The sequence below is a fragment of the Falco rusticolus genome, chromosome 8 (assembly GCF_015220075.1).
Source record: "Falco rusticolus isolate bFalRus1 chromosome 8, bFalRus1.pri, whole genome shotgun sequence".
NCBI lineage: Eukaryota > Metazoa > Chordata > Aves > Falconiformes > Falconidae > Falco > Falco rusticolus.
Window position 1 is genome coordinate 65389618 of NC_051194.1, and position 27418 is coordinate 65417035.

A 27418-nucleotide genomic window follows, 5' to 3' on the forward strand; every position below is an offset into this window, starting at 1 on the left:
CTGGCATGCATGGCTTTGGTGGGACTACCCCTGCTGCTGCCCAGCGCTGAAAAAACATACCTACTTTACAATCTGGTAAGATTGTGGAGTCTGATTCCACACAGCAACTGGACATCTTCAATCACGAAGCAGTACCTGAGCAACTGATTTTCATTAAGACTATCCTGTGTAAAGGATACTCTGAAATGCAAGTTGCAGCCACATTCTGCTGAGGGCAACAGAGGACAAGTGCTTGTCTTTTCCTTGAGGTGTACCAAGATGCTAAAAATGAATAGTTTTAAGTGATGGGGACATCTGTTACTACAAACCATACTGATGTGAGCTGATTATATCCTATAAAATTTGTGGCATCCCCCCTGTCTTTACTTTGCAAAAGTTAGTTGGGCATTAAATACACAAGGCTTTGTTAACAGTGGTCTTTTAAATCTGCACTGGAACAATACCTTACTAAAGCAACTGCAATGCAGTACTGCTGATAGAGGAAACAGAGCGTATTTTAGCTAGCAAACCACAAATTGGAGACCAGTTCAGAGATGCTTTCAAGTATAAAGTGTCACACACATTAACACAGATTTCTTAAGGCTTTTGCTCCTCAGCTCTATTTTCGATAAAAATGTTTGCTCTTGTGGCAAGAGCAGACACCAAATGTCTGTTACATCTTCCCAATTTCTTAGCTGATACCAGCCAGTTCCAGACTGCTGCAGCTCCCTCTGCCATGCAGGTTCCCTCCATTTAGTTGACAGGAAAGATGAGCTTTTTCCTCAGTGTGAAACTGGGCTGTGGCATCTGCTTCTCTGCATTCGGCTTGCAACTCTTTCTGCTCACCTCTCGATTCACTGCTGTCAGGATGGTGAGAATATCTTCTCCTCTGTGAAAACACACACATGTTTTGTATTAGGGAGGCAGTTAACATCAGAAAAATTACCATATTCTCATGTATCTTGATCTACACTCAGTGCTAATGGCTCCTGTTTGGAACAGGCTTCAAAGTAGTTAGCAAAGGTGCTCTGAACAATCTGCATGGTGTTGCTCTGTCCCACACTAATGTTTTCATTCTGAGCAAGCAGTCTCACTGCATATCATCTACCTCTGCACCCAAATCAAACTCCTGTCATTCAGAAGGAAAATACAGGCGTTGCCAAAAAGCAGCTTATGGAATCAAAGTTACCGAGGACAGCTGTACTCCAAGTGCTGGCACAATGCCTGTATGTACCAGGTCCCCTGCCTTGGGCTTCTGTAGGAAACATAATCTTGCAGGGTAGCCATGCCCAGGAGGAAGTCTGCCTCTGCAGGGATGCAGTCAAGTTGAAATCTTGCATTTGTTTCTACAGAACAATCTTGCTCTCCAGAATCTGTTTCAATGGTTACACCTTTCTGGCAAGCATCACCTTGGCAGGCCTGAACAAAAAAAACTTTTGGTTTTCCTGCGAGTGAGTGGCAATTCTGCCCAGTGAAAGAAGTGGTCAGTTCCTGGATAGGTACTTCCTGCCCATCAACGCCATATATAATGCCTCTTTTCCCATGAGACAGGATACAGCAAACAAAACAGTCTTTGTCCTTGTGGTCTTCGCGCTGGTAGATGTTCACAGTCTTACGGATTTCCTCTGCGGTGAGGTCTCTATGTTCCGCTATTGTGAACTGAAGCTTGCTAAAGACTCTTCTCAGAGCCGCTGGGAAGTAAACAGAAGAGGAATTGGAGCCATTTCATTATATGAAAGTTGCGGACTCTGCAATTGCAAATTGCATTTCTAAACGATCTTATTCTTTTCAAATCCTGCTATGCCACTATCCAGATAGTTACATTCCTGCTCTGAAAATAATCTAGTAGTCTAATCACTAATGGTATCTCTGCTGAGTTCCCTTCGCTCTCATTAATAGGCTTCCTTGCAATCTTGCTGTTTGGTATTGCCTCTCTTAAGAGAACTGTATTTCTTTCCCCCACCCACTTCACAGCTAGTCCCTTCATCTCACAAAGGTGTTGAACAGTGCGGTTGCTTTACCCAAGAGGAGAGGGGGCACTACCCATTTGGGTAGTACCCACAGAGGAAGGGAAGGAAACCTTGCACTGAATCTTGAATTAAGTTGTTCGATTAAATCAAGGAAGGTCCGTTATCGGATTTTATCTCTTGGCATAGATAATGTAAATACAGGCATTTCACAGACCCTAGAACCTGCAAGGAGCTATGCTGCTCCTGCTGTAGGACAGCCTGCTAAAATCAGGGACCCTGAATAGCAAGGTAACAGAGTCCCTAAATTCCAGTGTCCTCCCTGACCCACCCTCACCCCACCCTTTTTTTTAAATTTTTTTTTTTTAAGTTGGATGTTAAACAACTAACACCCTGTTCCGGTTCAGTAGAAAATCTATTTCTGATTCTGCATATTTTACAAGTAGTATGCATAAGGCTGATATAAAGCTAGCCTAGCTTGTGAAGTCCAGACTGAGGTTGCTGCTTAAGGTTGCAGTAAACTCAGTAAAACAGCAGAATGCTAGTGAATTGTTCTAATCAGTAAGAACCTGATCAGTTGATTAGAGATTGTCAACACAGGAAACAGAGCCTACTCACCCACTACAACAAAAGTACCCTAGAAAGGGAAGTTTGAAATTCAGACCTTTAGTACAGAAAAAGAAATGAGTTTTCTGTTTTTGAAGAGATGCAAACTCGTCTTTAATGTTCACTGTACCTGCATCCACATCTGTCCCATTCCGATCCTTCATGGTTTTGGGTTCTGGCAGTGCTTCCCTGGCTTTTGAAAAATCGTGATTATTCAGGATCAAGCACACTCCACGGGGTCGGCTAGTCATTTTGTAAGCTTCAAGCTGTTGAAAAGAAACACTATTGGTTTCTTTTCTCCTGCAGTCTCCTCCAGGTGCTTCTCAGCCTTTGCAAGTGGCACAGCAGGATAATGAGGGAGCTGGCTTTCTCCTTAGGCAGCTCTCCCTACACAGCTTTGCTCCCAGGGCCTGGCAATGCACTGCCCCACTGCCTTTGGGAATCCGTGCACAGCACAACAGCACCCCACCCCAGATCCACACCGTGTTGCGTTCAGCAACTTCTCCACACCCAGCCATGGTGCCAACTGTGTATTTCCTGGTATAATAAAAATTGGCCTATCTTGCTACCCTTGCAAACGTTTCTGAAGTTTTAACATTGCAGCAGCTGCTGCCTGTGACTTAACTTCAGAATAAAGGATGTTACAGTGGCAAATTTTTCTTCTTCTAGACAGTGCTTTTAACAGTTGGGCTTATAAATAACTGTTCACCTCACAGAGGATGATCCCTTCTAAGACAAAATGATGATGTTTCTAATAAACAAACCGACTTACCTGGGAAGATTCATTCCAGCTGCCAGGAGAATCGGGTGCCACAGATGGCGCCAGCCATCTGGCATGGGCTGAATACAGACAAAAAGATTTAAATACAGAATGTAGCACTAGAGAAAGCAGAGCACCTCTGTTCTTATTCTCCATCTCCACAAGCACCCCCTGGGGTTAGAACTGTTCTCTGAAAACACTGAATTGTGGTTGAACAGCTATTCCTGTTAGCTATAAACCACCAAATAACCAGAAGGGAGCAAAATGTATTGTGATCAGTTAGTAAGTAACTGAATACTTGATCACTTTTATAGAGAAGTGCTGTGTAAAGAAGTGAGATGCAAGTGGTGTGGAGAGTCCAAAAGGTGAAGAGTGAAAAATCCAAATATTTTTTCCCCCCCGCAGTGTTTCAATTACCTTTGGGGCCTCCTGTGCTACCCCTCTGTTCCTCTGTGATAAGCATCTCTTCTTCACCTGAAAAGCATTCATTATTAGTCCTGTATGATACCTATGTGCCACTACAAGAGTTACTACGGGAAAGAGGCTTGTTTGGTTTGGTTTACCAAATACGTTTAATTCATACTCTTCAATTCTCTTCAACAGGACGATGTTAATTTCTGCACAGAGACTCTTCAGGATACTTAGGTTTTCTTCTCCCAATAGCCCTTTCTTCTCCATCTCGGTGAAAATGTCGAGCATTGTCTGGGTAATCAGAAAGAAAGGTAGTTTGCTCTTAGGGCACCTCCGTGCTGCGACCGGGAGGGAAACTGCAGCATGTGTGCATACGCCTAAGCTTTAATGTGCTGACAGCACATGCGACCGTCAGAGTCAGCGCAGCTGACTGGTTGCTCAGTTGAGACCTCAGCTGAGCCAATTAAACCTAGTTCAACAAAACCTGCAAGTACTGTCAGTTCTCGAAACACACTCGTTTCCCTTCTGCAGCTCAAAGATGCTGAGACCTAGTAAGATCTAATCCAAGAGATCTAGAGGTGATCATACAGGAATATATAATGTCATTTTTAATGATTGCTTTCATTCATTTGACTTCCAGTGGCTATCTTTCACACTTAACTGAAACACAAGAATCACTGGAGCAACCATCTTGAGCGATGGTGAAAATGGGTATAAGTGTGCAAATACGGTATAGAGATTTCTCTGAGGCAAAAGGGGACTCAAGGGACAGGAGCCCATGACTGAGTGGCTGAGCGCAGTGGTCACCCCAAGGATTTATTAGAATAGCTACCACTAGATGGTCACAGTCTCTCCTGTAAGAAAAGAGAGAAAACGCTACAAGAGTTTTCATTAGACAGAACAAAGCACCCAGCAGATAGCTGAAGAGCAGCTGGATCTCCCGCAAGACTTTGTAAACTCCAAGCTCTTGGACCTTGGCCTGGATAAGGATGTGCTGCTTAGATCTGTATTCTCTGAGTTTGGAAATGAAAAGAACAAAAGCACAAACTAATAGCCACAGTGGGCGACTTTCTGTGTTTGATAATGGCTTAGAAAGCAGTCAAAAGAAAAACAGCTGGGCAAGATGAGTAAATGTGCTCATCAGTCTTCCACTGATCAGAACCACTGAGTCCCCCAAGTCCTATACAGTGCTTGCACATGAAGGCCTCTGCACCTGGTGTGGGGCTGGCCCATGCTCTCTGGGCTGTGACACTGCTGCAAAACCTACGGATAACACTAGCACAGGCAAGTCCCACATGCACCGGAATGCCCCTTTCCAGGTGCACCCTTTTCCTTATAGTATTTTCACCAAAAAATGAATGACACCATAAGAAGAGTGACACTCATTCCCAAACGCCAAACATTCCCAAATGCAACCCAAATGCCCCTATAGACTATAATAGTCGTTAAAAAAAAAAAAAGGGGGGGGGGGTTAAATAAATTCTTACAGTCTTCGGGTTTAGCCTGCATTTTGGCAATTCGTTCCCCAAAAGAAACTTGAAAGACTTCAGTTCATTTTCAGTGATGTCTTCTGATAGCTGGAAGAGCAGGTACCTAGTAAGAGAAGTGCAGGATGCTGTTTCAGCGCGCCTCCCTCAGCACAACTTAACGCCACACTACTGAACACCTCCTCTGTCAGATCGTGTCGTGGCCCGTCCCTCCCGCACATATCCCCTTTCTTTTCCTTTTAAATGGGGGGCCATTAGTCCCAAGACAGCCTGAAGTGAAACCATTTTCCACTGCAGTTAGAAGTATCTCAAGGTTTCCTAAAATTAAAACCATGCCGAGACTCTCCGGAGTTGAGAACGAAGGTTGACCGTGAGGGGCCCCGAGGCCTTCGGGGCTCCTCAGTTCGGCAAGGCACGGCCTCAGCTTCCTCCCTCCCGCCGGGCCGAAACTCCAGCTCGGCCCGTGCCCGAGCCCGAGCCCCCTGGAGGCTGCCTGCGCGCTTCCAAGCCGCGGCCCGGCGCCCAGACAGCCGGCCGCAGAGCGCGGGGGCCCGGGCCGCCCGCCCGCCGCTCACCTGTAGGCCGACACCCGTGCCCTGCCCGGGATCTGAAGCTCCCTCTCCATCTCCGCTCGGCTGGAGTCCAGGTGGACACCCAGGAGGTCAATCCGATTGATCCGGTAGAGCAGCTCCTTCAGGAAGGACAGGTTCCCCGCCTCCATCATGTCTTTCTCCTGCAGCACTTCGAAGAAGGCTTTGGGCTCCCGGATGGCTTCCAGCTTCCTCATGGGGATGTGCTCCAGGCTGAGGAACTTCAGAGCCGCCAGCTCGGCCTCACCCAGCTCCTCGCTGACCGCCAGCAGCCGCCGCCGCTGCAGCTCCATGGCCCCGCGGCGCGGCCGGCCCGCGGCCAGGCCAGGATGGGGGGTTCCCCGTCGCGCTGGGCGGGCGGGAGGCGGCGCCTGGGCCCCGGCAGCTGCAGCGCTTGCTGCAGCGCCGCCTGAGCGAGACGGAAGCCCAGCCAAAAACCGGGAGCACGACTGAAAAACGGCGCATCTCGCGGGCGCATTTTAGGGCCCCCCCGCTCGCGGCTGTGAGGCACTGCCGACTCTTGGGTCCGTTCCCGGGAACGCCCAACCTGCTAGTGCAGGGCCAAAGGCCTCCCCCCGCCCGGGCTTTTCCGGCAGTCCCCTTCATCTACCTTAAAGGCACTCACACGTCGTCGCCATTTTAATGCAAACAGCAAGAAGCTCACAAGCCCGCTGGCTCGCCCTCCGGCTGCTGGCAGGCCGTGCGGCAGCACCGCCCCCCCAGGCCCCCCGGCAGCAGGAGCCGGCCCGCAGCAGCCTCCGGTCTCCCCTTCTGGTGCAGCTCACTAGAGGTGGCACCCACGGCGGCTGGAGGGAGCGGGGAATGGATCCTACCAGCTGGCACTTCACCCTGCTGAACACCTTAGTGCTCACCTTGGGCCGGAGAGCAGCCCTCAGAGCATCCGTACTCTCCAAACAGGAACAGTGCTCTCGCTAGGCACTGTTTAAAACCAGAGTCCCTTCCCTCCAAAAACCAGTGAAAACCAGTTTGACAAGCGACCAGGCAGAAGTCTTCACGTTGATACCGCAGAAGTGGCTTATCTGTGTTCAAAACCCTACATGAGAGATTAGATTACTGCATGTGTGGCAAATTGGGTTAAAGGTAGACATAATCTGAACGCTACAAGTCCCTTTTTCAAGGTCCATGAGCTAATGTGCCCTCAAGTCATGTTTAAAATAAGCTCTTCCCAGTAAATTGAATGAAATACGGATCCTTCACTCTGCACTGGTATGCCTGGACCGATCAGGCCTAAACACACAGGGGCTACATGAATACAAAACCAATGAAAAAGACTCAAGCCAAGCTCAGAAGACATGTCCAGAGCAATGTTCCACCCAGCTAGAAATGTATTACAGTTGGTACCCACGAGAGCCAGCCACGTCTGGGTCCTCGGGAACTCCTGCAGTTGTCAGCAACAGAACAGAGAGTGTGACAAGCAAAGGCACAATTACAGCAAGGACACACAGAAATTAGTATCTGGGAATTCCCAAAGATGTCAACTATATTTTTTAAGCACATTGCACAGAAGTCATTGCAGATCAAACATGCCATTCTCCACTCGTAATTTTACATATCTCTAGCTGAAGAGAGGCAGATCTGAATAATTTCAGGGAGAATGTGCCCATGTTAGTTAGGGGTCAGGATATAAAGGGTAACCAGCAAGGGCTGAACACCCAACATCTCCTGAGAAAAATCTCACTCTGGACTCCCTGCCGCATAGCTTCACCTCCTGAACGGTGTGTATTTTGTTTCCACTCTCCCTGGGCTTCAAGATTTCCTGCAGGAGACCTTATAGATCACAGACACAGGCAACAGTTCAACTAATCAAAACTCCACAGTGCCCAGATTTTGCACCACTTTGACAACTAAGAGTGAACCCTTATATAGGTGGTGAGAAAACACATACTCATAGCAGCCTGTACAATGGGAGAAGCTGGCAGAAATCTGAACACAGGCAGGCTCCTCACACATACCGCTAACCCGCCCCAACCAAGAGCAGCACATTAACAGGTCACCCTAAAACCATTACGGTGGAGAGAATTACAAACTTCCCATGGAAAGCAGGTGTACACAGCTCTGTGGGAACGGATGCTAAACAAACAAATACAAATGACCAGGCAGGGGTTCATGCCACTGAGTAATATCATTTCCACCTCTGCGGCTAACAATCCTCCCAACTGTTCTAAGCATTTTGCTTTTCAAACAGCAGCACTTTAATCTTGCCTGCTTTTAGCTTAAGCCTGCAGGACTGTGACTCACCAACTTTACTTTCCTACTCACCTTCTGACTCCACTTTCTGGTGGTATTTGTTCTGCTCACTGAAAACAAACCACAGAATTGAGGGCCAGGACTGTTGTGCTGAAGTGTTTGGCCTCCCAGCCAGGAGCTGAAGAACAGGGAGGGCAGGCAAACGCCTGTAGCCGAAGGCCTTCAGAGAGGAAAGGCAATCACCCCTCACCACTCTCTGAGTTGGGCTACAGAGGAAAAACCGAGTCAGAGAACTGCAGATCCTCCTTCCTTCTTCCCTCTCGGTTCTGTGGGAGAGCCACAAAGGTATGCGAGAACACACCAGCCACCTTGCTGCAGGTACATGTTGGTATACTTTGCTCAGAACCATAAAACTGAAAGGATATTTTCTCCTTCCTTGACCGCTGCATGAGCCACACACAAACTCACAGTACCGCTACTTCTTCCAGTCCTTTAGAGGATCTTGGTGGCGTTTTCTCTCGCTTCTAGTAGGTCTTCATCCACAGGCAATCGTGATAGCTATGGAGGTGGCCTGATTTTAACAGGTGGAACAAAATACCGTGCCGATTTAATGACAGGGTGTGACTGACCACACACCTCAACAGTGAAGGACAGCTCAGAGGAGGGCAAAAACCCAACAGTCTCAGGGAGAATATATTGTAAGGAAAGCTCAAGTTACTTCAGCATCAGGGAGACCAGAGGGTAACCTTAGTTTTACAGAAGACAGCTGTACCTTTGAATCATCAGGTACCCCAATTAACAAAGAATAACGTCTTCCTGGCTAGCCGACCAACATGGGGGGAGTGCATACAGGCTGAGCCCAGCTAAAAGTGTAACAACTGGATAACTGATAAAACATTTAAACCCTGAAAAGAGCAATGGGTTTGAGCTGGCTTCAACCCACACATTCCATCATGACTGGGGATGCTCAGTGTCATGATGGTGCGCACACAGACAGGTAATGAGAAATCATGTTTGTATTGTGATTCAGCTGTATATTGCAGTTGCTACATTACCCTTGTGTTGTAATTTCAGTATGTTGCTGTATCACTCTACTAAATCAAAATCCCACCTAGCAACACATATAACAAATAAGTGATTTTGATATCCAGTTCCCCTTCATGTGGAATATCTGCAAGCTTCCTCTGAGAGTACTGAACTCTGACACAGAGAATATGAAAAAACCTGAAATGTAGATTCACAATTTCACTATTGGAGCAGCTGCCACCGTCCAGCAAGTTTCTCCCACAGGAAGCAGTTATTTCATTTAAGCTCTATTTCCTTATCATAAATCAACATTCACAAATCTAATTACTAACTTCATATCGGGGGTCTCATTTATGAAAACATCATAAAAATGTGAATAAATTGTTGCCACAGTTCCTTCAATGGTTAACCAACAGAACTGTATCACACCTGGTAACACCTTCTGGTAGCTTCTGCACAAACGCACTCTTGTTTACATAGTGCTGTAACGTCTATTTTTATTTATGAAACCTGTGTGAACAGAGCTGTGATTCTAACGAATGGGCATTCTCCCTTTACCTGGAAGGTGAAAAAGGGGGAGGGGAGAAAAATGCAACTCCCAACACAACGTATAGAATTAGGAAAAAAAAATGTTTTGCTTCAAGATACAAGTAGGTTGAATAAAGAACCCCTGCTTCATAGAGAGACATGCATTTCAAAGAAACACCAAATAAAAAAGCAGAATTTACAAGTGTCTCAAATCCATCCCTTATCTTATTATGAACTCAAAAGGAATGTAGCTGTTAGAATCCCACACACCATCTACACATTGCCAAGGATGCAAGGTAGGAACAGCCTCACTGGCACTATGTGGGAAAATCACCTTGGGGAGGGGGGGGGGGGGGGGGGGCGGGGGGGGGAATTAGAGAAAAATTGGGTCCTAACAGAGTGTAGTATTACAGAAAGTGTTTTGGGGTAAAATAGAGCTATCGCCTTCAGGACGGTTGGCATGCACGAAATCTACATCACCACAGTTCCCTAAGGCATCACAACCTGCTATCCTAGAGGAGCAGTGGAGGGTGGAGCAGAGTGGAGACACCACGGCCAGGCTCTTGCTGTGCTCCCTGCAGGACTGGGAATGCAATGGTACCATACAGCCGACAAGCAGCATAGCAGCTGTAAAATATATGAGAAGATAGCTGGTGCTGGGCCAACAGCTGTGGCGAAGACCAAGAGCCTCACTATCTGCGAGAGAAGGTTGGGAACTCGGCCCGCTCAGCACTTCAGAACCTTCTAACAAGGATGTGCTAACTGCTAAAAGAAAACAACTGCTGAAGAGATAAAATTAAAGGATGCTAGGGTAAAATAATTGTGGTAGTGGGAGGATCGCGACCTCCTACTCAAATGGGCCCCCCGAAGAGAGTGAATCCCCCCGCTCGGGGAGCATGCCCAGTAAATTTAAAATGAACTCTACCTTTAAATGAAAGCGAGAGAACTTTGCACCAATGATAATAAAGGATGTATGACTAGGTAACTCAAGCTCCACCTGAGAGTAAAGAGAAGCATAAAAGTGATGAATGAGGGGGACAAGTGGGGAAAGACACCACCAAGAGCAAGTGAAGGGAAAATGCCAACCGAGACAGACTCCTGGGATCAGCCGGCGGGCGGAGCCTTGCTTCTCCCCCCCTCGGGACGCCTTGGGTGAGACTGAAACCAGTGCTTCATTGGGAGACTTAGAAATATCTCTAGAGAGTTACTTTTTAATATTTGTAGCCAGGCTGCATTGTTTGTAACTTTTCCACATGTATTACACTTTATAACATTTTATTTGCACATGCCTTTTTGCAGACAGTCACTATCACTGGCAATCCAAAAGCCGTGTATCTGTTACACAAATACAACTGCCCTGTTAAGGAGCTGGTCCTCAGTTTCTCATGGAAGGTGACCATACCCTAGAGTGTGGCCATGCTAGTTCATGAGCACGGCTGGACTGGCAGTGCAAACTGCTATCAGTGTATCCAGGCCCATGGTAGTGTAATATATATATATTAAATGCGACTGGACTGACAGTGGTAAATTGGACATAGCTTAGAATTTAAACCTAGCCACACCTAATCTCCACCTCAGTGAGGAGAGTTGGAAGGCGGGTGTGTGTGTGTATTTTCTGCTAAATTACTCCATCCTCTTTAATGCAACACACCAGCTGCCACTATCATGAAAGTCCTGAACTTCACCTGACTCTTTCCTCCCATCTGTCCAGCTGCTAATGGAGGGATATCAATATGCTGCCCCTCAGGGTGGCTGCCATTGAGTATTTCAATGAGAGCAAAATAACTTCTGCTACTGAAGTAAAAGCACTCGTCATGCTGACTGCCCCTCAGCCAGCTCAGCTAAAAGAGAAACACACCAAACACAAAGGTAATATGAAAACCAAGACTGTTTATTACAACAGAAACAAGAGTCCACAGGAACTAGAGTCAGTCGCCAGGAGGAGAAGGCATCTCAGAGCAGAGGGTCTAATGAAGTGGGACCTTCCTTCCAGCAGTCAAGAGCCATTCAAAACAGGCTGTCCCCTAAGAGCTCTGAGAAAAACACAAATAGAACCCTTACTATTTAAAAGCCTAAACAGCAGTGCTGTTTAGCCAAGTTAATTAAAAAAATAAAGTAAGCCAAATATTTGGAGGAAATATTATCATAATAATATCTTTTTTTCTGTCCTTCTGGACAGGGACGTTATTTTCCATGAAAAATTATACAGCTTCCAGAGACAGCCAATGACCCACCTCTGGGTAAATCTGTTACAATCTTACACATGCCCCCAGTGAAGAGATCTAGTATTCCCAATGTATCTGTTCTTTTCTTCAGATTCCAGGAACTTAAAACAACTTGGACAGAAACGGAACTTCCATTGGTATTTCCAGAAACTCTTAAAAATCATACTACTTGGAAGTGCTTCCTCACTTGAAACCCAGACTGAACAGACTCCACTGCTTCTGCAGGGCAGAAAGCCAGACCCGTACTCCTCCACGGCCTTACCAGACTGCTACAGATCCAGGTGACAGGAGTCTGTTTAAACTCGGGAATGGGACAACTTAGGTCCCATGGCCCCTTGGAGGAGCCAGGCTAACTACACAGCTCCAGATAATTCCTCTTGCAAATTCTCTTCCTGTGGAAGCCCATTCCAAATGCGATTCCTAACTGAGTGTATATTTTTCTACTTTTCAGTTGACTGACATTGTGAAATTTGGAAGATCAATTGCTTCCGTAGGGTTGATGTTATCTTTGGCATCTGCTTCCATCCATTTAACACTCTTCCTCCCACTTCCTTGTTCACTTCTGTCAGGATTGTTATGAGATCCTTGCGGCTTGAATAAAAATGAAGAAAAGTTACATTGAGATACATGGTACTTGCAGCTAGGCCAAGAAGCTGATCTGTTTGCTCCAATCAAGTGGTATCTCAGGGAAGGCTAGTATCTTCCCCTCACCCTGCCTGTCACTGAAATTGCATACTCCGTTGTGCAACCACAGAACTCACTGTGTTTGGTGGAAAAAACCGAAACCTCCATGTAGCATCACTTTACCAGCAAATGCAGTTCCCTGCTTTGGTTACAGTCAGAAGAGCACACTAAGATGAAACAGAACTAAACCTATGCATTCCCCACACCCTCTTCTCAACACCATGAAAAAGTCATGTCTGAAGAGAAATTCTGTTTTCTGAATCAAGATTATGATGGAGATGGGAGGGAGGCAACAATACAAGTTATGACTAAAGAACACTGATATTTTTGTCTGTGTAATCACTCAACAAATTGGCCTCTGATTAGGTGTCACCGGAAAATAAAACCATTTACCAGTCAAAAAAACTGTTCAAATGCATGCACACACATACACACACTTGTTTATATGTAATGTTCCAGCATTACAACCCTGGTTCTGCCACAGGAAAACTAGGGAAAGTCACTTGTACTTTGGTTCATCTGTAGAATAACAATGTCGAATCTGCACTGTTCTCCAGGTGAAAAGCATCATATACCACAAATGCAAAACACTCGTGTTTCAAGCACAGCATGCTTAAGCATGTGTATCTGCAATACTCCAAATGTACATGGATTTAAAATAGTACTTACAGTGGGCACAGCAACTCCATTTTGTCACAGAGGCACTGAACGTAAATGCTGCCAGTCTTTGTACAGCGGTAGCACTCGTAGTCTTCCACTGTAGCCATGCCAATGAGAATATCAGCCTGATCAGGAATGGAAATCATAGGGGTAGCATCCACCTCAAGATGGCTAGAAAAGTCTTCTTTTACTGTGACAGCTGGATGACCTGCAGAGCCTTGGCAAGCCTGGATGAAAAACAGCTTGGGTTTGCCAGCAAGAGACGGACAATTTGATCCACTGGCAGGAGACTAAATCTCTAATATTTACAAACTGATGATCAACACCTTTTATTTTGTCTTTTTCACCATGGGAAAAAATGAAGCAAACAAAACAGTCCATGTTACTATGATCTTTTTTGCTGTATTCTTCAACTTTTGCGTACATTTGCTTTGCTTCTAGATCCATGTGCTCAACTGTCTCAAACTGAAGCCACTTGAAGACCCTCTTCACTGCCTCTGGAAAAGAAGTCAGAAGGCACTTGGTTAAACGTAGACAGTGACAAGGAAGATGCTAAAATATCAGTCCGTGTGGTAGATCAGATACTATCAGAAGTGTTCAAATCCCACCAATAAACTCACCTGACTGACTCATAGCCCGCCAAATGTAATTAGCAAATCACAAATGCCTAGTTTCACTTTTTTTTAAACGCAACTGGGTTAAGCATCATGCTATCTAAAACAAAAACAGGTTTCAGATTATCTGATTCATCGGTACAAATTAGTGAAGCTTACTGTGTTAAAGCAAGCTTTAACTATGCGTTGCATAGTAACCTCAGATGCTTAAGAGCAGGGGTCCTCAAACTACGGCCCGTGGGCTGGATACGGCTCCCCAGGGTCCTCAATCCGGCCCCCCGGTATTTACAGAACCCCCCCGTGCCCCCCCACCGGGGGCTGGGGGCGGGGAACCAAGCAGCCGCAGATGACTGCCTGCCACTGCATCCGCGCCGGCGCCCTGGATAAAAGTCTGAGGACCCCTGCTTAAGAACATCACTTAGCAAGTTAAAGCAGGTACCTTTTTTAGAATGACAAATTCTGCCACTCTTAAATGAAGTAGGTCCATCATTCTGTGACAATGATCAATGCAGCAAGAAGGAAGGCAGGGTAACCCGCTAACAAATGCTATGCTGACTTTTTGCAAATGCTGGCTTAATTGTGTGGGTGGTGAGAGAGTAGCTGGGAAGCAAGCAGCCAGCAGACGGGCTGGATGAAGTTAAAAGATCAGTGATGTGTGCTTTCATGAAACAGGTTTTAATTTTTATTTAAGATACACTCTTGCTTATCTTAAAAGTGACTCTTGCAGAAAGACAGGCTTTAAGGAAAATGATAAAGCAGTAGCATTTATTGAGAATTAAAGAGAATTTAAGGGAATAAGAGACCTAAGCTTAAGTGGACATGATTCTTCTTCACCAGAAAGATTAGATAATTTTTCAGAGAAAAAAACAAACCATAATTGGATTAAGTACTTACCTCCATCTTTCACTGTTCCTTCTCTGGCTTCTGATGATTTTTAAAAATGTAGTTGTTAAGAATCACACAGTAACCATGGGGGTTATTTTTCATTTTATATGATTCCACAACCTGTAGAAAGAAACAAGCTGATAAGAAGCAGTGCCATGCATCCAAAAGAGAAAGATGCTATACACGGGTTGTTGGTCCTTCATGTCCAAGCACAAAAAAAAGCATGAGGGCCAGAAACCAGAAAAGAAAAGTGTAAGTATACAAGCTAGCTACAGGGGAGAGGAATCTGCTTTGTCTCCCTGAATCCCTCCTCCTCTCTCTCTGTGGTTAGGATATGATTTCAGCATGGGAGGAAGCGAGCATCCAGAAATGCAAATTTGCATGTGCAGAGGAAAAACATTCCCTCCGAGCATGAGGTAGTAGATTCTGTGATTCCCTTTCCATCTGTCCAGGAGTATCCTGACCAGGACTTTAATGTCCCCGACTCCATTATCATTAAGACTGGTTTTCTTCACACAAAAGTACTCCTTCATTTCTTGCCAGGTCCTCACAAAGGAACAACGTTTGCTCTTGTTTTGGAAACAGGCATTGTTCCAAGGCCTACATATAAAGCCAGAACCCCTCCCTTTCAGCTCTTCCACCTGCTTGTCTTTAAGAGTTTATGCTCCTCCCTTCCAGGAGTTGGAGAAATACTTTAAAGGGGATCTTGAGGTATTTCTCACCAGGTGTGGTGTCTCCCCTCTGCTCCTTGTTCTGCTGCATGCACAGACGCAGATACTGGGTGGTGGAATTTTTCCTTAGAATCATTTTCTAAGAGGGAGAAGACAAACAGAACATTTTAGGACTAAAAAGATAAATCCTCCACTGTGCCTGTTTCAACACTCAGAAAAACAGTACAAGAGTGGGGTAGAGGGTGGTTTCCACATCACTGAGACACCATCATTTTGTGGAGCTGGGCTAAGCAGGGTTCCAGTTTCACAGACTGCTGGTTATTGAAGTTGTGCTCCATTTCTTCTCTGCTCTTTCACTGGTGGCAAGATCCAGATAAAAGGCTGAATGTGAGCTGTCACCCAGGCAAGCCAATAGCACCTCCACTATGGAATACATAAGTGGAAAAGGAGACCCATTTTTTTACCGTGGTACACTACAGCTAGTTCATTTACTGAGGCCATTGCTTCTCCACAGAACTCTACCATTTGGGTGGACCACCGAGGATGCAGCATACCATAATGGAAGATCTCCTCAAAGCGACAAAACACATCTTTGAATACAACTGTCTGAAATAAGTGAAGAAATGATCAAATCCATGATTCTACCCAAGGAAATAAATCACACTACCCTTTTTACAAGTTACACCGATGTGTTTAAATGGATGTAATTGTCAGGGCAATAAGATCTATAGGACATGCTCTTTTGCTACTTATCAAGGGGGACAAAATAGTAACAATACTACTAAAAGCCATTCCCCTGACACAGGGCTTGCTTACACTAGCCACCCTCGGCAATTTTCTTCTGCTGTTTAGAGACACAAGCATATGCTGGGGAAACTAGTGAGTATTTCTGCAGGAAACCACATGGGCTGTATTGATGTGTCTAAGACACATATGTCCCGAGTCATCCAAAAGAATGTTCTGCGGAAAAATTTAATAGGCCTCAGTTGTTGCTTGACATACCCTGTTTCACAAAGATGAAGGCCCAGCTGTGGTGTCAGAAGTCACCACCTCAGCTGCAACAGCCCAGATATACTGATGTACTTGAAATTTCATGTCTGGTACAGAAAGTTAATGGTTACACTTTAACCAAGTACCTAGTCTCCAAGGAGGCTTCCTTTGACTAGGAGCAAACAGTCTGGCTAACAGAAAACAAGGGTGACAACCTCCCAATACAAGTTTCCCCAAGGCAACTGTCACTTTCAGTCTCTTTCAGCGACTGAAAACCTATGCTGGTCCAAAACCAGCACTGCACTGTTTCCTGAAGAGAAACATTGCATGTAAGGCAAAAAAGAGGAGGGAGAAGCAAACCATTTGCAAGGCACAGAACGTATTTCAAAGAGAGACACAAGAAGGTACGATGGGATAATGAAGTAGCAGAAAACTTCAAAAACCACAGGTATTAAGAGCCACTCTGCCTATCCTAGGATACTGTAAGGTCTCTTTCACCTCTGGACTCCTAAACTGCCAAGAATAAAGCCAGAAAAATCACAAAAAACCTAGCTACTCTTGAACAACAGATTAAATAATTTACCTTTTCTTTTTTCATAGGTATCGATTTTTTTCTTTAGATCAGCTCTAAATCCCTTTAATGTATCTTTCAGCACTGCCAGGTCATCTTCTTTAATTATCCCGTTTCTTTCCATTTCCAGGAAGACCTTCAACATTGACTGGTAAAACAAAACCACATAACACACAGTCATACCGTGACCTTCAGTAATTGCAGCATCAAGCACTTCTGGACAGAGCAGAAGACAACATACTCATTCACAGAGACTGACCAGCTACAGATCTATTTTTTTTCCTCCAAACCTCATTAAGACAAGGGTCAGGACACAGTATCACTAAGGCTAAGACAGGATCATTAGAAATTGGCTGCGGCTAAGTTATCCTGCTTTGTTTCAGCAGTGCAAAGCACTGATGTGAATAACAGCATGGCATCCTGTGTGCCTCTGTGTTCAGATCTTAAGTGCTGTTAAGTCATTTAGCTGTGCCATTTTACATTTTCTACTACAGAAAAGGTGTTCAGATCTAATTTTGTTTTGTAAAGTTCAGTAGTCCAACAACTTGGAGGTAAATCTGCTAATTTTCCTACAGGTGCTACAATACAAACAGGACTTTTAAGGAAGCTTCTTAATAATACCAAGCATTTTTAGAACACTGTTCATTATTTACTAGTATTAAATTAGCTTATCAAAACTCTTAATACTTTTGTGGGGGAATTAACAAAATGCTGTTACCCCAAATTACAATAAAAAATAAAATTTAACCAATGACACACAAAATTTGGTTGAACTCACATTAGAACTTGAATTTCTGACTCCAAAACACTGTTTTTCCTCCAGCAAACATCACTCTTCCTAGATACAGCATATGTACAGATGTCTTACAAATGCCAAGCAAAGACGAAAGGAAGAGCATGAACGGATTTTGCAAGATGAAAAGATTAGGGAGACAGGTGGTGGAGGAGAAATAGAAACAGGACAGCAAAAAATGCTAGAGAAAAGATACAATGAGGAAAAAGAAAAAAAAAAAAAAAAGAGGAGTCCATTCTTTCACACAGCAGCTATCAGCTAACATCACAATTCTTTCAACAGATTTTTGTGAACAGGCTGCTTTCTCTTTACTCCTTTCTTAGAAGAACTAGCGGATTCTGAACTAGCCTTGCAAGAAACTTAGCAAGATCACTTTGCATACAGCATTATCCTGGAGCTTGTTCTTTGGTATTTGTTTTTGGAGCAGGAACTTCACGCTCTTGACATCTTCCGGAGTCAAGTCCTCTGCAATTTCATATAGCAGTTGCCTGGGAATAAAGGTTAGGGAAAGACCAATTAAGAAAGTTTATGAGAAGAAAACACCACAATTACACAGCTGAACTGCAAAATGTAAAACTTCACAATGGGATGTAGGCATGCTGTAATAAATACAATTGTGCTGGGATATTCATAAGACAACAGCGCAGACAGAAAAAAGACAGTACACAACAGTACTGTTGATATTTTGCAAAGGTTTACTGCTTCTGTGCTCACCTGTAGGCCGACACCCGTGCCCTGCCCGGGATCTGAAGCTCCCTCTCCATCTCCGCTCGGCTGGAGTCCAGGTGGACACCCAGGAGGTCAATCCGATTGATCCGGTAGAGCAGCTCCTTCAGGAAGGACAGGTTCCCCGCCTCCATCATGTCTTTCTCCTGCAGCACTTCGAAGAAGGCTTTGGGCTCCCGGATGGCTTCCAGCTTCCTCATGGGGATGTGCTCCAGGCTGAGGAACTTCAGAGCTTCCAGTTCATCTGTGATCAAAGCCTCAGAAATGGCAAAAAGGAGTTTGTGGAAGTCTTTACTCATTTCACATCAGGATTTGGATCTAAACAAACAGAAGTTGATCTCATTGGTCAGCAACAGCAGAGCAACAACATGATTATAAAAGGCATCATATTATGTAGAATGGTCCAAAATAAATATATGCAATCAAAATCACTTCAGCAGAGAAAGGCGGCCCTGCTACCATAGCTCTGATGCTTTGCTCTTTCAGTTCCTGAGACTTAACAAGGAAAATAAAAAACTCTATACTAAGTGAATTTCACAAAGTCACAGACTGTTCTTGCTTCCTATGGTGTGCCTAGACAGCTGAAAGTACCTACGTACAGGATGCGCAATCCTGACAGCATGCTGCTGTTTTAGTTTGGTTTTGTTTGGTTGAGGTTTGATCCCATTTGGGAGCAAGAGCCACTTGCCAGTCTGAAATAGAGACTATGTAGTAAATGAGACTGCCAGGTTTTACACCTTAACAAAGATAGGATACACTTGAGTATGAATCTTCTAGGCTATCTAGCTTCTCCCTTCCTTATGCACTGCTTCTGACCTTGGCCATTACAGCCAAAGCACCTCTTCCTGTTCTGGATTAGCTGCATCAAGTAAAACTCAGTTTCCAGCTCTCAATCAATCTGTATTATTCAAATCCCACATAGATCATGTCAACCCTTTTAAAAAGGCCACAATTCTTGTCAAACTATCTCTGTTTCACTGAGCATCAAATACCACCTCCCTTCCACACCACTTCCTCCATCAGCTTTGTGGATCCAATTTTTGAGCACAAGAGGAAGTTAGAAAATACCAAGTGCAAGCCTTCTAACTATCTCACCTTGACATTTATAAGACATGCCTCCACTGCCCCTCTGGTAAGTGAAGCATCTGCAACTTTATTCTCTCTGCCTTAGATCTAAGACACCTAGGAATCTCTGAAGAGAAACTCTACAGAAATGCATCTAGTTGAGGTCTCTTGTCCCATTGAAGTCACTGGGAGACAGAAAAGTTACAGACAGCAAACGCAAACAAATTATTCCTACACTAGGAATATTAGGCAACGCATTTCAATGTTACTGCTACTGCAAATGTTCTGATACCAGGGCTAATAACTCCAAGGCAGCTCAGCTGACTAACTGAATCAGTACTACTGTAAATATTGGGGGGGGGGGGGGGGGGGGGGGGCAGCGGCGGCGGGATTAGCAGACAATTGTACTCCCTCTCCTCCAAGGACCACTCTACAGCAAAGCATGTTTTGTGGCATGCCCTTGGTCAGCATTCTGTTAGTTAGCAAGAGTGAACATACAACTGAACCTTAAACCTTTGTCTAGCAAAAAACCTGATAAAACAGCAAAACATGCATTGTGATGCAGCATATACGATTCATGCTCTGCCCCCAAATAGTTTTCTTTAAATCCATTCAAACTTAATTTTTAAACAGACTGGAATCTGTATACCATTCAGCCCATATAACCACAAAACCACTGGTATCTGAATTAATCATATGTGCTTAACCTCACAATTCGATGATCTTGGATCTGACTGAAATTTCTGTACCCACACAGGAAAGAGAATACTTTCTTGGTAGCTAGTTAGGAAGTTATCTTCCTTCTCACATAAACCATGCCTTTTGTTTAAGATACAAGGCATGTGCTATAACAGTATATCCTGTAAAGGGAATTTTGGTTTTATTTCTCAAAGAGTTTAAGTTTCAAACCCACAAAATTACTGCAATTAGAACAGATTTGCGACCTAACACACTATATTTAAGCCTGTCTGCAAACACAGGGAGCACACTAAAAGAATATTTAACGGCTTCTGTCTTTTTCCCACTTCACTAAATTAAAGACACAACTGATACAACAAGCAACTGTTTAATAGTAATATAATGATAATAATTTATTTTACAACACTTACATGGGAAGACAGGCTGGAGGACTGCTGGGACCACTCTGAAAAAAGTGAGACAGCCATAGTCTCCAAGTTCCAGGATAAGTATGGCCTTTTGTACTATGGTCTATATTGTCACATGACTTACAAAATGTATGTTACAGAAAAGTAATAAGCTGTGGTCATAAAGCAGAAGTTCCCTACTCCACCTATCATGGTTCCAGCTTTAGGAAATGAATCATTACAGTGCTTGTGAGAAAAATCAGTGAACAAGCCACAAAAATAACCAGGTTTCACTTTGTTTTAAGCGGACACAGTAAGCAGCATAGCCAGAACTTTCTAGCATACAGCACAGCCCAGTACATTTGTTCCCATATACATCCTAATTAAAAGGCAGTGAGGGAACGGTAAATCAATTAATTTTATCTCCCTTTTTTAAAAATATCTCAGTACCATTGTCCAGCTGTGTCATCAGACTCTCCATGACTTACATCCTTTCTCTGAAGACCCTCTCCAACTCACCCTAGCCTATTTTTAACATGCATTTTCATGTAAGGTTATTTACTGAACTAAAATCAAAAGTCAGCTACCAGCACCAAATTCAGCAGCAGTGGTCAGTGAATACAGGGAACTGAAAGGCTAAACATTCCTCTGAAATTATTTAAGTGATAGAACTTCCCCGTTCACAAGAGAATTTAAGCAGTAATTAACTTCTGGCATTTTCACCCTCTTTAAAGTGTAGAACTTTGCCTTCAATGGTAAGGTTCACAGTATGATCTGTTGGTCACCAGCACCCTCCCTGCGGCATGAACCACATGATCAGCAATCGGTACAGCTACCACATCTCTGAAGCTTGTGAAGCCAGCGTTACGGAGAGTTGGAAGAGCTAAAATTTGTTAAAATTTTGCAATGAAAACAATCGTTCGTTGATTTCAACCTATCTACCTTTAAAAACTCAAAATCGTAACATACCCTTTGATAGAACGAGGCATACAAATTCCTTCCAAAAGGCACACGCTAGTTATCAGCTCAGAAAACGTGCCTGACTTACGGCACTGGCACGAGTTGTCCTTTTATCAAAAGGCTGGGAGCAAGCACTATCTGATCTTCAGGCCCCAAATAGTTCTGCCTCCACGTCATCCCATGCCTCGGCACCTCTCACTCACTGCACCCATCAGTTCCTCTGTGTCCTAACTGAACCAAGGCCCCGGTGAAAACGCTTCCGGAGGAGACCCAGCCCAGCTTAGCTCCTCCCGTTCCCATCATGCAGCAGTTTCAAGGACCAGCCCTCCTGGCACTGTTCTTTGTCTTTACTGTTCCACTTCCTATTTCTTCCTCTCTCACCCTCCCCCAAAATGTTCCCGTCCTTTTGTTAACTTACAGTCTCTCCAATTGCCCTTAGTTCTCCGGCCCTGGTTTTGCCCTCTGGCTTCCTCTAGAACTGTCTCAGTGACCTTGTTCAGCAGCCAGCAAAAAATTAATCTCAGAAAGGCTGGTCTGGAAGAAGTGAAAGAGCTGAGGCTACCAACTACTCAGCAAACGTAGTGGCTGTGGCTTCTACTGGCACAAGGCAGGATACCCAGCTCCTGCACAAAATGGTGACAGTTGGGAGGGAAGGGACACCAGAGACTGGTGGATGTTAGAAATCCCACTTGAAGATCATGATCTTCCCAAGATACCAACTTCCCCAACAGAAAGACTCTTTTTACACTAATTCTGCTTAAATCTGTCTAAACAAGGGTTGCACAAATCATAGCCCTTCTTTAATTCCGTAGGTGGAGAGCATGCACGTGTGCATATGCTTCTGTATGCCACCAGTAAGCCTCAACAGAAAACAACCACGTTTCTTTTGTTTGCTTGTTTTAGGCCAATTTCTTTCCGGTACAGCTCTGTATTACTAGACTTACACGGAAGGTGTACAGCGTGGACAGCAAGGAACAATGAATATTTAAGTTGTATAAAAACCACCACCCTCCCCCAAGACTTTAAAACTGCTTACAGTACACCGCGGGAGATCACGCAGAAACATCCAGCCACCTTGCTGAATGGTAGCTGTGGCTAGCAGTACTAAGCCTACCCTGCCTTCGGGCTTGTGCTGAGAGTACCACTGCCTGCACCCAAGTGATACAGCGTGCAGCCCTCCACACACAGCCCTCCACACAAGTGAAATATTCACACTGAATAGTATAAATTATGGTAAACTGTGTTTGAACAAACCTTTTATGAGCGAGGGAGGCTTCCGGTCTTTTATACCTCACAAGTGTGGACCCCTCTCCCCAGGGAACTCAAAGCAGGAGTCAGCTTAAACTCTTCTGACTGCCTTTACCTACCTATGATTTAACTGGAGACTACCCAGGCAGAAGTCTCTAACAGAGAAAGCAAGTTAACAGGATGATGTGCTCTGTCTACTAAACTTAATGAAAACAAGATCCTGCAAAACAAGGTCAAAATTTTTGTCAGGTGTTTCCCTGTACTGACAAAAATTCAATTGTTACATAAACATACAAAACAAAGGTGCACCAAGCCTGAACAGTAATTGCGAGCCAGAAATTCCACCATTCTATTAAAGTGTGTTATATATGCTACTAACAGACACAACATTTCTATCTGTGGCACAAATGTAACTTCAAGTGTGGCAGCCATACCAACTCAGAAGACTCAAAATGCAACAAGATCACGCGACCATGAATTCCATCACGATAAAAGTTCACCATTATGTTTTGGCAAACTTGCTGCATTTAATGTTCTGCATGATGCAAAACCCCCCTCCTAAAAATCCTGGATAGCGCAAGCTAAAAACTGCATTAAGGCAGTATCCTTCCAAACTGTCACTCTAACCTGTGGCTAGTAATCATACATAACAATCAGTGTTTTGCTGAAACAAAATAAGTTTCACTTCAGCTTAAACCCTGAGGCAGTTAAAACCCCGGTGATTCATGTAGCCCGACAAGGTGCAGGGGCCAGTCAGAAACACAGATAAACCTTACACTAGCACATAATTTTTATCTCACCAAGCTCTTAAAAAGAGGTATGAATTTAATGCAGTCACAAACAGGAAGGACAGACAGACATAGTAAATGCTCATAAAAAACATGACATTATTTCAGTTAACTCACAAAATGCTCTGTTAGAAGCTTAATCAACAAGAAGCCTTGTTTCCCATATGGCTACCTATTGGGTCTTAAGCAAAAGCAAGAAACATAATCCAAAAATTTAATACTTAACAAAGTTAATCAATCTGATAAACCTATACAGATACACTGCTGAATGCCATATTTCATAGTGTGCAAATCTTCCATCATAACTTCTATTTCCGGAAGTGATGGGGAAATGACAGTTCACAAGGTTTCACAGAGGGAATACTATGCAGCATTTTGGCTTGACTCAGTTTTTGAAAGATCTCATTGTTCTGAACAGGTTTATGTTAGCCACTAGACAGTCTCAGTGTGCACTGTGGAACAAATTACTAATGTCAATAGTTAACTGTTTCCCCATTAAGTTAAATGTAATTTAAATCAAAGATGGAATAAATCTTCCACTCACTACTTAAGCTTCTCCCCTTTGTCCCCACCTTTGTCTTCCTCTATGAACATTGCTAGTGGATTAGGGGCAGGATTTAACAGTTTTAGCTTGCAAAAAAAACATGATGGGCCTAAAGCAGACCATTAACAATCCTGGTTTAGATATGGAAGGCTACATGTAACCCTTATGCTGTCAGAAAAACACTTCTGTATCTGCAGTCTGTGCAGGTACAAAACAGTTTTAAAACAATAAAAGCATTCTTCTCCCAACCCTGATAACTCAAAATATATAGACGATGTAAACAGCTGGCACATGGATTGTTTAATTCAGTCTTTTCCAGTTTCACAGTTTTGTTTGTCCAAGATATTTATGAGCCCTTGCCTTGAAGCTAGGTTCCTCAGGATTCTGGCTAACTGCTTTAAAACAGGTAGTGTGGTAAACTGCATTTAAATGAGATGTGCTGGTAAAAGGATGTATTTTAAAAACCTCAATGTTGCTGTGAAGGAGGGGTTTCTAGGTATCGGGAATATTAATTTTCTCCTTAAGGTATATGCCGGTTGGGGCATCTGCTTCTTTGTCCCCAAGCGGTCAACACGTCTGCCCACATCTTCATTAACTTCTGTAAGAATTGACAAAATATCTTCACCCCTGCAGCCAGAAGAAGAGCAAAAATACAAAAATTACTTATTAATGAGCAGATGGCACTCCATTTAACACTTCCAGATAATCTAGAAGATACGGTATAAATATTCAAAACACAAAACCCCATCTTTTTCTCCAAATTTCTCTTTTGTTCTCATTTCAGTCACAAAATACAAAAGACCTTTTTTACTCTGTCTTGCTTGATTCAACCAGCAAAAAATAACGGAAAAGAGTTTTTACCTCAATCCACTCAAGAACAGATTGTTCTGCCTTAGAGAATACAGATAGGAGGTTCTGAGGTTTTTTTACAATAAACTTTGCATTGTCCAGATTATCTCTATGGTACTAGCAGTGTTAAGGTAAATTTATCAGTGGCAAGCAAACAAATCATCAGTTTAACGTTTTGGTTTTTTTGTCCACCTCAGAAGATGGTTAGGGTTCCTATGTGAATTTGCCTTTGGAAAAAAAGGAGGGGGCAAGTTCCTCCCGTTTTTTCATGGAAGAGCTAAGCAAAGTACTTACCTTGGTACCAACAACTGTAGCTTGCTGCACAGGGCCTGAATATACCAAGCACCCTGCTGAATGTGCCGGAAAGAGACATATCCATCAATTGTGGCCATGCCTAGGAGGAAATCAGCCTCTTCGGGAATACTTTCAGAAGGAGAAACACTCTGTTGCATGGAAGACAAATCGGGAATTCTTGCATCAGCTTCAACATAGACAGGACACTGTATCTCCTTTCCCTGGCAAGCTTGGATAAAGAAGAGTTTGGGCTTTTCAGCCAGTTGTGGACATTGTTTAGCCGTGAAGTGGGACATGATCATGCGGATTGATACAAGTTCCTCATCTTTCCCGTAGATCGCTCCTGACTCTCCATGAGATAGAATACAACATATAAAACAGTCCCTGTCTTTGTGATCTTGCAAACGCTGCCAAGTTCGCATCAGATCTTTAATCTCCCAAGATGTCAGGTCAGTGTAAGTCCTCACGTCCAGACCAAGCCATGTGAATACTTGCTCCAGTTCCCCTGTAATTAAAATAAAAGAAAAAAAAAATGATGCAGTAGAAAAACATTTCATGAAGTCACCATGCAAGCTAATCTGAAAGACCTCACAGCCTGACACTTCTGCAGATTCATCCTCATACTAGTATCAACTAAAGGTTAACTGGAATAAAAAAGGTAGCATCAGCTCAAACATAGGAGTTCCTCAGTTTTTGTAGACAAGTTTCAGAAATACAGTGACATTTCACAATGTATGATGACACACAGAGTGAGCTCACAAATGACACCTGAAAACTCGCGGAATCCTCCCCACCCCAAGTTTCAGATTAGATCTTTCAAAACCTTCCTCATATTATTTTCCAGTTGCAGTTTTGACGATTAGAGTTTCACACACGAGATAAAGAGAATGAACAGAATAAAACAAGAAGTATGCACAGAGTTGCTTGGTTATGGAATTTTGCATTATATCATGTAGAATGATGGTTTACTTTTTGTTCTTCATTATAGCTATATAGATAAAGGCTTAGTAAAGAGATTCTTAAAAGGATCCAAGAATGATCCAACTGCATCAGAAACTCAGTGGTTACTCATCCTTTAATCCTTCCTCCCCTAGGAGACACAAATAACATAATATAACACATCCCAAACATTTTACTCTTTAAGAGTATTAACTACCTAAAATATGCACATATATAGAGCAATACTAGACAATCAACTCACATGGGTAAACAGAGAGACTAATCCTTCAAAAAACTGACTTCAGTAACTTACCAGCATCTTTGCAAGAACCCTTCCTCTCCTGAAGAGACCTATCAAAGTTAACATTATAATAAGACAAAATCCTCTGTGTGGTCCATCCATTTTGTAGCTTTTCATCTTCTGTAGAAAGGAGAGGAAAAAAGATTACAGCCTCAATGAATTTATTCAACTTACTTGGATTTCCTTAACATGTCTCAAAATTGGCATCAAAAAATTAGAGGTACCTAAGACTGTGAGTGACTTTTGGAAAGCTGGAACTCAATGGTTGCCTCCCTGTGTGAAAAGACATGGATGAAGCCTCAAGCACACTGTCACCATACTATCATACTGCAGAGGACAGGTTTAGCAGCTGGGTTGGTCATCTGTATGCAAAAGGAAGGACTCAGCAGCCAAACTGCACAATCTGAATTGGTGATAGGGACAGAAGTCCCCAGCTGTTTCCAATGTCACAACAATATTTTAACTTCAGATGGCAGAGGGTTGACAATGAAACTACAGGATGCTAGACATCTGAGTTGTTTTTTTCAAGAGTGCTGATGAATACCTGGAGCAGGTGGTTCACAGAGATCCACTGGAAAGTAATGCAAGCAGAACAGAGATCTCAGAAGTGTGTAAACCTGCCCGCACTACCATTTTGCTAAGACTTAAAAGTTACCTCCCACTGTTAGGAAAGAACGTTTTAAAAACTGAAAAGTCACCAAAATTTCAAGTACCATCTCTTCAAGTCCAACCTTGGGTTGAAATCAAAAACTCCCACCACTCCAGTTCCTTTCTGCTCACTAGAGAAAGCAACAAACACCTGCTTTTGTGCATTTTAGGAGAACAAACCGAAGGCAGCACTCCAAGCCCCTTCAACAGCAGTAAGAAGTATTTCTGATACACCAGCCTGAACATCAGGTGATACCAAGATATATTACAGCACAGAACATCAAGAAGTTAAATAGTTATAAACAAATGCAGGAAA

The 27418-nt window shown here is 43.6% G+C and overlaps 3 protein-coding genes across 3 annotated transcripts; all 3 read right to left on the bottom strand.

Moving 5' to 3' along the window:
* Positions 1-537: 537 nt before the first annotated feature.
* On the bottom strand, positions 538-6437 carry LOC119152457 (caspase-8-like). The gene is made up of 8 exons (XM_037397772.1): positions 5786-6437; positions 5211-5316; positions 3876-4014; positions 3730-3786; positions 3325-3392; positions 2683-2818; positions 1169-1670; positions 538-868 (listed from the first exon to the last, which is right to left on the bottom strand). Exons 1-8 carry the CDS (start codon positions 6091-6093, stop codon positions 733-735), a joined length of 1452 nt encoding a protein of 483 aa, XP_037253669.1. The 5' UTR covers positions 6094-6437; the 3' UTR covers positions 538-732.
* Positions 6438-11432: 4995 nt separating this feature from the next.
* On the bottom strand, positions 11433-15670 carry LOC119152458 (caspase-8-like). Its single transcript, XM_037397773.1, is given in 7 exon segments — positions 11433-11595; positions 12248-12378; positions 13141-13413; positions 13415-13628; positions 14640-14675; positions 14678-14750; positions 15353-15670. Coding segments are annotated over 6 exon segments (711 nt in total). The 5' UTR covers positions 14733-14750; positions 15353-15670; the 3' UTR covers positions 11433-11593.
* Positions 15671-24341: 8671 nt separating this feature from the next.
* On the bottom strand, positions 24342-27070 carry LOC119152885 (caspase-8-like). Its single transcript, XM_037398630.1, is given in 5 exon segments — positions 24342-24559; positions 24561-24698; positions 25215-25719; positions 26467-26523; positions 26526-27070. Coding segments are annotated over 5 exon segments (768 nt in total). The 5' UTR covers positions 26572-27070; the 3' UTR covers positions 24342-24537.
* Between the last annotated feature and the right edge of the window lie 348 nt (positions 27071-27418).